Raw genomic sequence first — 10821 nt, 5'->3', positions numbered from 1 at the left:
GAACAGCATGGCCAAAGTTACTCAGGTGAGCGATGTGGCCCATGGGCCTCTTGTAGTAATACTAATGTGAAGCAAGGTTTGAACACCCAGAAAAAGGTGATCATGGCTTAAATTAGAAAAATCATATTGCAAAAAAGAGGCAGATGCCCTGATTTTCTGGATCAGTAAACTTTGTGGGGCTTCAATTTTTGTCATGGGTACTGAATACCTGGAGAATGTAACATCCTCAACTAATCTATGTAGGCTATATCTTACATAATGATCGTACTTGAAGCCATAGTTATATTGAAGTTACATCCTTGTAAACCTATGAATAAAAAAAAATTGTTTATACATGTATAATGACCCAGACTCATGGCCCTGAGGCTGGGATGTGGTCACAGCATGCAGAGATACAATGTAAAATATTGGAAGATATAAAATTCAAATAAATCTTTAAAATCAGTATTTATATGCAAGGATCACCATATAGAGAACATGTATTGTACATTAAGTCATAAACCTTGGTGTGGATTAAATAGGGATGCATGGTGCATTCCTAATGCTACACTGTTTATACATGCAACTAAAAAATATTTTTTATTTTAATAGACATGTGTACATATATTTATGTTTTTGTTTCTGATCCAAAATTGAATAAAAAAAAATTACTGCAAGCACAGATATCATAAAAGGCTTCTGACCTAGTTGGTGTTGCAAACAAGTTTATGTCTGCTTGCACTGCCTAAATTATATGAGCCTCATCTAGTACTGGTAGTTAACAGTAAGATTTATGGCATAGGTGTAAGTAGTTTGTTATAACAAAGCATTTGTCTGGCAGGAACATCTTGTCCTGCTAGCATAAACTTCTGATCTTTGTAATAGTGCTCACAACATACGAGTACTCTAAATACATCGTAGTCAATGTTATAGATGTATGGTTTCTTTGTTTAGGTTATACCAATACTGATTATCTAAATAACTTGATTATTATGAAAACAATGTCATTTATTGATTAAGTTTGTGTGTAATTATTGTATCAGGATATGTACATTATAATTTTTCTCAGCATTATCTGATATTGAGAAATCTATAGTATGTTGAGGAATTAAAAAAAAATATTTAAATATATTTAGTGGAAGAATAAAAATTTTTGGAGCTCAGGTATTACTGGTAAAGACCAGAAAAAGTCATGGGATGGTAGAGTGTCTGTTCCCCAATCCAAATTGAATTTTTCAAAATTGTTCTGATTTCAGTAAGAGACAAGTATTCCATACACTGATTTTTAGATACATAATTCTCTATATTGATGGTTGATGTTGCTATGATTACTAAAAATAGAATTTTTGGGTAAAACTTTCAAAATGTTAACTAATTTTAAATCAGTATGTATTTTTGATCTTGACAAATGGTGTTGCTGCTTGCCATAATTACTAAATATAGAAATTTCCATGGAATCCTTATTTTTAAAAAAGTTCACCCCCTTCAATTTTGATCTGATTTCAATAAAACCTTGTAGGCAGGATAATAAACAAAGGATAATCATTTTGTCACCCTGAACAGAGTCAAGGGACATATTGTTATTATTCCACCTAATTTTATGAGAAAAAGTTCTTGCAGATAGTTTGAAGAATCTTAATGAAACTTCACAGTAGTGATAACCACCAAGTGTAGTTGTGCTTGCATCATGCAAAATCGTCAATATTGCCATGGAAATGGAGGAAGGTCAGTTGGTGACAAATACTATTTCAAGTAATAGCAGAGTGTCTAGTTATATATTTAAATTTTTTCCACAGCCAAAAAAATTATGTCAAAATCTTTCAAAATACTACTCCTGTTGCAGTTTTGATTTGATTTGATTCAGTAAAACTTGAATTGGTGCAAGTTTAGAAAACACCAGGGTATACAATTCTGTAAAATTAAACTAAAAAAAGGTATTTGTAGTCCAAGTGCTACTTTTCTCTTCTTTACTATAAGTACTAACCAGTAGAGCTACAGTTTTGTCAGAGAATTTTAGTGACTAAAAGCTAGAATTTTTTTCCAGTAACAAAGCTGTCTGCCTCCTCCCCCCTTCTCTTTCACTCTTTAAACATCAAGAAAAGAACAAAATCTGAGAGTCTTCTGAAATTGATGTTGGGTTTGGAAACTTGTGAAAGTTTATTGCTGCTGAATCAATAAATTAATTCATGTTGCATCATGAAAAAAATTTTCAAATGAAGCAGAGCTTGATATTGAACTAGTTCAATTATGTAACTCCTACAGGTTCTGGTGTAATAATCATAAAGTTAGATGATAATCCCACACATTTTGCACAGTAAAGATATGTGGGGATTGCCCAGACATAAAGCTAAAAAAAGGTTTACTTTAGCTGGCTAAGAATTTATAAATATTTGAGATCTGCTTCAGGGTGTGAATGTTGGAAAGTACAGGTATTGAACAGGTGAACATGAAGCTACACCTATTTTCATTCATTGAGTGTTTATTGTTATTGCTTAATACCAAATGAGTATTTAAATATCCATTGTTAGTGATTAAGAAGGTAAATAGCTGTAGTGAAGTTGTTGGGTGATTGGTGCACCTTCTCAGGTGTTTTATGGTCTGATATCTGTCTGCTTACTGAGTTGGTATGGTCTGAGAGCTGGGGAAAAAAGAGTTGTTAGCTGTCAGAATTACCAGATATCACTCCCACTCTGTTTTTCTGACTGTTCCCAGGGACCCAATGATGTTTATAAACAGTGTTTCTAAATTTATATTGTTAAAAATATACTGAAATAGTTTTAGCCCTAACTTTGTAAACATCTAATTTTGGAATCATGAGATATTCTGGATCATTCTAGTTGATTGATTCAATTTTTCTTTCTTTTTTTTTTTATTTTAATTAAAAAAATATATTTAGCAAAATTTATATAAATGCCAGCATACTCAGATAATTTCTTCCAACACAAATTCATTTAAGTAGTTGGAAATACAGTTGAACTTCGTTATTTTGAACATTGATCTTCCTAATACCAGGGATACATTGAAATGAGTTGGCATACCCAACAACTTTTTCCGTATGTATTTAACCTCATTATCTAGAATGCTGGGATATTTCAGAGTTTGATCTCGCAGTCTTGTCGAGTTCGATAGAGCGAGGTTTGATTGTATGTTAATCCTGGCTAACTAAAATATTCAAATAGTGAGGAATAATGAGAAAAGTAAGATATATTTAAGTCGTAGTTCAGAAGAAGAACCTATTTCACACAAACACTCTTGTTTGGTAATTTGTACTGACACTTCAATTTCAGGAACTGTGAGTGTCAGACATTTTTGTTTATGATGAAAGGAAGGAATCTTGCTGTTTCTCTCCTCATTATCCCTCTAGGGAATTTGGGAGGACATTCGATTGGCTAAGTGATTCAGAACTCTTGGTCAATGCAAATTCATTGGTCTGTTTATATATGTACTCTTACATACTATTCTCGGTAGAATGTTCTTAGATTTTTTCTGTTGTGTTCATATAAAGAACAAGCAAGTACATATGAATTTTCTTCCTTTTTTTCTTCCTGGAGTAAAGTCATTGACTGAATAATTTTCTCAGTTTCATGGCAAATTAAACTTGTGACATGCTGGTCATATTTACTCAAGAGAAGTGTTATTTATGATTTTACGTCTTTTATCGCAAATTTAGTTCATATGTCAGTTCAGGTTTTCACACCGTATTTGATTTCATGAGTCAGAAGCATTGACCCAAGTATGGAAGAAGTGAAAAGAAGGTAGTTGATTTTTAACACTTTGTGCCAGGTCTTTTTAAGTGACGGACAGGTGAACAAGTAAACCTTAACTTTCTGTGGAAATTTGATCCATGTCTCATGAATGTACAGGTGCAATCATTTCTTCTACACCTGTCAGTTCTGATTCTTGATTTGCAGAATTTGAACATTCAGAGACCACAAGAATTCCCAGTGCTCTAAAACAACAGGAAAAAATTTGCACAACAATTTGATATATATGTTAATTAATTTGGGATTAATATTAGACAATAATTAGAATAAGGTTTTTTTATATATTGACCTGCATTGGGACACCTGATACATTTTTTAGCACTTGAGTATGTTACCTTTGTACAAAAAAATATAAATTTATTAGAGACTGTTGAAAGGTTATCTAGCTGGCTCTTTCAACAGACACTGAAGTACTGGTACCAATCCTATTTTTGTGACATTTTTTGAGGATAAAACCAATAATGACATTCCTGTACAGATAAAAAAAAATGCACAACTTTGCTGAAACATACTGTGTTTATCTACCTTGGAAATCCTCAAAAAGACCAGGAGTTTAGAATCAGTAGCTGTTCTACTGCACTTTAGGAGTGTAACTGTCAACAATATTGCTTTTCTTATCTACAAGATTAGAGCTATCAAAATCTTTGTGTACCTGGCCTGCCTTCTGTCATCAGATTGGAAGACTTGCAAGGGACAACCATGTTATGCAATAAATGAGAGATCCGACTAAAATAGATCAAGTTACTAATTGGTTGTTCTGTAACTTTATTTAAAACCAGCAGTAATGACAACAGCAGATTTAAAACAATGTTGTATAGGGATTCCTTTTTCAAAAAAATCCTGACTTTGGTCCTTGAATCCCTGGAGATTGCTGACTGTGACAGTCATCCTTATCAAATCTCTGTTGGTGCATATAATTACAAATGAACAAATTCATAGGGATTTGTAGCTTTTGTGAATGCTTAGTGTATATTTGATTATATACCAGGTATTGCATGAATTTGATGAATTAAATATTGTGCTTGTGTCATCTCACATTGATTGTAAAAATGTCCGAATCATGAAAATCTATTAAATTGACCTAATTTTACATTTGATTAACCTCAAATTGTGCCATTGTCAGCACAATAATGGTTGTTAGAAGAGAATATACTAAACTGAGCTAGCTAATATAAGTATTTCACCATTGAATTAAAAATGTCAAATAATATGAAAGACATTATGTGTTAAGTATGTTGGAATCAACATTTTTTCTCTTTTAATGAGACAATTGAATAAAAGAGATAGGAAGTGAAGATAACACTAAGGTCGTATTTCACAGGTTTTGAGGAAAGGGGTCAGACTCAACATATAATTGTGAAATTTTTATTTAAACATCTCATTTTAAACACTGACACTTAAATGGCATAATGATTTGCTAAACAGTTCCACTGTCTATTCATTTCCACAACATTTAATTATAGATGACATAGATTCAAATTTAAATGTAGATGGTCAATGACCTTACTCTAGAGCTAATTTGAGGCCATGATAATCTCAAAATGTATAATAGCCTATTATATTTTGAATATAAAACTAGTGTGAGAAATTCATACAAAATGTGAGGGGCCTAAAAGATTTATTATAATAAGGTACATGAATGAATCAGTCAGAAAATTGTAACGGCTAGCTATCTTGCTTTCCTTCAAGAAAGATCTTTTTGCATAAAATTTAATTTGAACATCTGTTGATATGCATTATGAATTAAAACCAGAGTAACTATAAATTATTTTTTTTAGATTATTCAACTTGTTACACTTCTGGATTGTAAAAAAGAATATTAATTTTTTTTTTTTTTTGAGAAATTAAAATTTTGCAACAATGGCTGTATCAGCTATCTGCATTAGCTAGTTTACAGGTATCTATGGATAATCACTACACAAGATTATGATACAATTTTATTTTTAGTCAAATTAATAGGTACGTGACCTGCTCTGTTTCCTTACAGCTAGCAGTTCTCTTAGAAATTCACCATGATGAATAAGGAAAAAACTAATGAGCTCTGCAAAGAAGTATGCAATGATGATTAATTTTACATAAATGGCTTTATTTCTTTAAACCTTTAAGTACAGAGATAAAACTAAGTTTAATACAAATGATTTTAATTATATCCTTAATTATTAAACATCTGAAAAATTGAATATAGCCATGCACTATACAGTCAAACTACCTTATCTCGAACTCAATAGGACCAAAAAAAAAAAAACTAATATATAATGGAGAAGTAGGTGGGACTTTTAACTCACTTCAATATATCCCTTGTATTTGAGATATCAAAGTTCAAGATTAGTAGTTCAGTTGTATACATTAATGTATAAAAATGTCAATGAAGGACTGCATGTGTAAAATTGCACAGAAAAGAGTGATAAATGATATTATATTTTCAAAATGGTCTCACATTAGCAGATTTAAAAGGTGATAGTTTATCTTAAAGAAGTGCAGAGATTGCATCTCCTCCCCCCCCCCCCCCCCCCCCCCCCAAAAAAAATGCTTATTTGAAAAGCTTTGCCAAAACAATTTCCTTGTCCAGTGTACGAATGTAGTAGTAGAAAGATGACAAAAGTTTTCTACAAAAACTTTCAAACTTTGATAAGATACAGAGCTTGTATTTTCTCCATTGGATACATTTAATCTTAATAACGTGCCGACATTTTCAGTCAGAAAGCTGTTTATTCGGTCAGCAGACAGTGATTGAACTTTGAGCAGAAAGCATTAATATGTGAACGACCAGCAAACCACTGCAACATGATTCAAGAAAACTTTGTGTTTGTTTTTTGTTGCCACCTGTGGGGAGGTAAACAAGAATTATATTGTAACCTAATCACTTCTTGATGGAAGAATCCAGAGAGCAGGGGAGGAAATGGAATCAGGTGTTTGATGCTAAAACCTGCTGCCCTAAGTCAGGTTTTACCCATAAACCCAGTCTGCCTTGGGGGGAAAAAGATTACTGTTAAAAGCCCAACAGAGAGGAGAAGTATGAAGTATTGCTTTATGTCTTGTGTGCAGAGGTATCCCATTTATTGATAAGATATTTGGAATGTGAGTGTTAATAAATGGTGCATTGAATGCATAGGAAGCATTTAGAGTTTATAGCCCATGGATGATTGCAAGCATTGATGTTCACAGAAATTGTCTCTGACTCTCTTATCATTCCATAATAATCAATTTTGTTAGGGTTTATAAATCATGAATGGGTAGTTTTCATGGGGGCTTCATCAGGTCATGAGTATCAAAAGGACTTTTGAAATTAAGTAATAGTTGTATTGAAAATTATAGTGTATAAAAGAAAGTTTAAACTTCTCCGAGGCATTAAAATTTCATTGAGGGAGTGGAAAGAGCTGGTTTTGACTAGACTGACACATAAACTGGCTTTGATTTGGTTGAAAACTGTATTGAGTCATGTTGGTAAAACCCATTGATATGGCAGAAAAAAGGACCAAAGTTATCAAGTTTTCTGCACATTTATTTGCAATTTAATAAATACAACTGACCTTTCAAAGATCTTTTTTTCTGATTTGAAAAATATATGCTTTTGGATGAATTTCAAAACCAATACCATGTACAAGCACTTTCCTGTCCCATAAAGTATTTGTTTAAGGTCTCCTATAAGAGCCTTTAAATAAGAAGTATTAGGTATTCCAGGTAGCAATAATTTGTTTAAGATTTGAATACCTGTGTGGTTTTAACACGGCGTACGCAGTTTGATGTTAGGGTCACAGTGTCTGGCTGTCTGTATTTACATTGGTTGCAACACCCTCTGTCTGTTAAATCCCATGTACTAAAGTGTCCTGGTATTGCACCTAGCCTAGGGAAACCACTGACTTAGATTTAAAATTTTATACGAATAAATTATGACAAGATTATTTACTTAACTGAGTAATTTGAAGACTTGAATTTCCAGCAGTGAGAGACCTCTAGCTCTCCCTCTCTCTCTCTCTCTCTCTCTGTGTGGTACCTACAGTGTCTTTTGAACCATTGAGGCTATTGTTTTCAAAGACCGTGCTGTTTTGAATTTTTATGAAACAAATTTATCAAAATCAGAGATTTTAATGCAAAATATCCTTGTGTGGGAGGAACTGTCTAGCACATAAAAAAAGAGTTTCTCCTTACAAGATGTTCTGAAAAGTAAAGGTTAATAGCTACTAGACAAGTTGAAGGAAATGACAGTTTCTGAATTCTTATGATGCACAGTGAACTGGGTGTGTTTTAATAAAATCAATTTATGTTCATAATGGTGATTTATCTAAAGTGCATTTGAACCACATGATGTTACCATATCTACTAGGTAATGAACATGATGCTTGCCCAGGTAATTTCTGATTAGTTTTTAAATACCAGCAAAATCTAGTAAAAAAGTAACAATTCTTTGGTCTCCATTCAAGAAGAGCTAGTTGGCCCCATTTTGCAAAGATGAACTTGAGGAACAAGCAAATGTGTGCATGCATTGATTGTTGAAATCATTATCAAGCTGTGAATTATCACATTAGGGGAAACTAATTAATATATTTATAACATTCATATGATGTACATCCAATTTTACTAGAGTAAAACTCGGCTTTAGCAAAGTCCTGGAGACTTCAAATCAATTTGCTATATACCGTAATTTGTTATATCTGTATAACAAATTTGTTAAAGTATACATTATAGTTACAAAAAATAATGTCATTCAGTATTTAAAGATATTGTGATCTTTGAACATTTTAATATTAATTTTATTTTTAACCTCCTCTGGACACAAAATCAGTTCACTTTATCCATAAATTCGCTATATTCAAATTCATTATAATTAACCCATAAATTTTACAAGGAATTGTTAAGAATTTTGCAGGGATCTTAAAAAACTTTTGAATTGTTATATCCAGAAAAAATCGTGTGTGTACTAAATGAGTTTTACTGTAGTATTTCTTTATATACATTTAGGTCATTGAGATGTATGATATACATTGATATGTATAATTATTCATATTTTTTACATCGAAAGATAAGATTAGGTATACACTACTGATCAGCATTTAGCAGAGTTGTCGATGAATTTTGAGTTTTTCAAGGATTCCATCTCTGTTTTATGGATATATGGCCATTTAGTGACCAAAAAATATAAATATAGAAATTCTGGTATTTGGATTTTTTTTAAGTCATCAGATATTGGATCTCTACGGTGTATAGATTAGCTAGAGTTCTGAAGTTGTGGAATTTTGACCCTGCATGACAAAATTAGGGCATTTTTGTTGATTCATTTAAATTTAAATACTGTTTGAAGTCTGTTTCATGTTATATTTCTTTATTTTTTATGATCATTTTTGCAGTTTATATACTGGTATATATAAACTTATATACTGTAAAAGCAGAAAATGGGGGGGGGGGTTTAAAAAAATTCACTGATATGTGATCTAAAATGAATCTATGGACCAGGACTTAAGGCCATGATTATAAAAAAATCTTAGATACTCATCCACATTTTTTGAAAAATTGAGGCGGGCAGGCAGATTTTATTTTATATTTTTTATTTCTTCAATTGTGCAGATTTTTTATTGACCTGATCAGTCACCTTGTAAGCTGTCATAATCACGCTGACATTCTATGGGATTTAAAACAAAAGTTGAATGGTAGTTGCATGAATACCAATCCCGATCAGAACAAAAACAAAGAAAAACAAATTAAAAAAAAAAAAATTGAGGCGGAGTTAAAAATGGGGGTTGGGTGGGGAAGAGAATCTAGGAATTTTTTTTTATTATGGCCTAATACTGTTGTTTCAAGAATAACTGTATATTAAGATATTTCTTTGTAAAAATTATGTTAGGGATTTTTGTTGATAAATGGTACTAACAAATTGAATGAATATTTCTGCTTAGCATATTTGGGGAGGGGGATTTTACATGTAAACGAGAGTGCTGATAGTATGACTACAAGCCTATAACCAGATGTCTATAAAGCACACCTAAACCATAAAAACTGTGATACCCAGTCTTTATCTGCCCTTCTTGAAAAGTAGAGATGTTAAGAGGGTATATAACATATTGAATATTCTTATATTCATAATTTTTAATAAACTTAGACTTTTGGCATTATAAGTAAATACTTTGCAAGACGTTAGAGGGCATGCTTTGCTGCACAACTCTTTCAGAATGCTTTAATATGAACTTTTTATTTCTTTTTTATAGATGCTAACATAGATTTACTGGGGGCCATTGGTGTCCCAGGTGAAAAGAGGGGGGTAAGCTATGCCAGCGGAATGGATGGTTACCCGGCCTTTGAAATAAAAGACAGTGCTCACATCAAGGAGCCTGCAAAAGCATTTTTCAAAAACCAAATTTTTAAAGACTTTGCAGTTGGCATAACTATAAAACCAAACAAAAGAACTGGTGGATTTTTATTCGCAGTGAAAAATCTTTATAACACTATAGTACAGTTTGGCATAGAATTGACAACGAACAAATTAATTTTATACTATACTGCAGATGTTCGGTTTGCACCATCGTCTAATCAGTTAGTGTCTTTTGACATTGGAGATTTTTATAACAAGTGGACCAGATTGTCTTTAAAAGTAGAAGGTGATAAGGTGACGTTATACAAAAATTGTGCCAAAGTTGAAACTAAAACAGTAACAGGAAAAAATGGACCGTTAGATGTAGAAGATGGAGCTAATTTGTATATCGGACAAGGTGGAGACAATTTCGACAATACATATACAGTAAGTCATTTGTATTAATTTTATCTGTTGGTAAAGTAATATTTACATTTCCAACTTTTTTTCTTTGATAACTTAGAGAAAGTTAAGTGTGTTGATCAACTGAATGTAAATTTTGCCAAGTGAAAGATCAAGTGCCTAATATGCATGTCAATTTCCTGGGATGCCTGTTATGCAAATTATTCCATGTTTCCAACTATTGTTAATGTCTTGGCATACCCAGCTATTCCTCAAATGTTTATGTCATCATTGCAGAATAAGGTAATAGAAAGGGATGTAACTCTAGTTATGTAAGTGTATTGTCATGATTTGTATTTCCTGCAGTCTAGAATTGACTAAACCTGTAGCAGA

At 32.2% G+C, this 10821-nt stretch overlaps 1 protein-coding gene across 4 annotated transcripts in view; it reads left to right on the top strand.

The window, feature by feature from the left end:
- LOC133197398 (collagen alpha-2(I) chain-like) overlaps positions 1–10821 on the top strand; it is a 40850-nt gene that overhangs the window by 7656 nt on the left and 22373 nt on the right. For all 4 annotated transcript variants that reach the window (XM_061333408.1, XM_061333407.1, XM_061333410.1 and 1 more), the window contains exon 2: positions 9944–10473. In XM_061333408.1, the coding sequence (XP_061189392.1) occupies positions 9944–10473 (530 nt within the window). The remainder of the gene's footprint in view (positions 1–9943; positions 10474–10821) is intronic.

This window comes from Saccostrea echinata, unplaced genomic scaffold, assembly GCF_033153115.1.
Source record: "Saccostrea echinata isolate AGI-Se365-2 ecotype Australia unplaced genomic scaffold, CSIRO_AGI_Sech_v1 ptg000030l, whole genome shotgun sequence".
Classification (NCBI taxonomy): Eukaryota; Metazoa; Mollusca; class Bivalvia; order Ostreida; family Ostreidae; genus Saccostrea; species Saccostrea echinata.
Note: the sequence above shows the minus strand (reverse complement) of the source record. Positions and strands in the feature narration are given on the sequence as shown.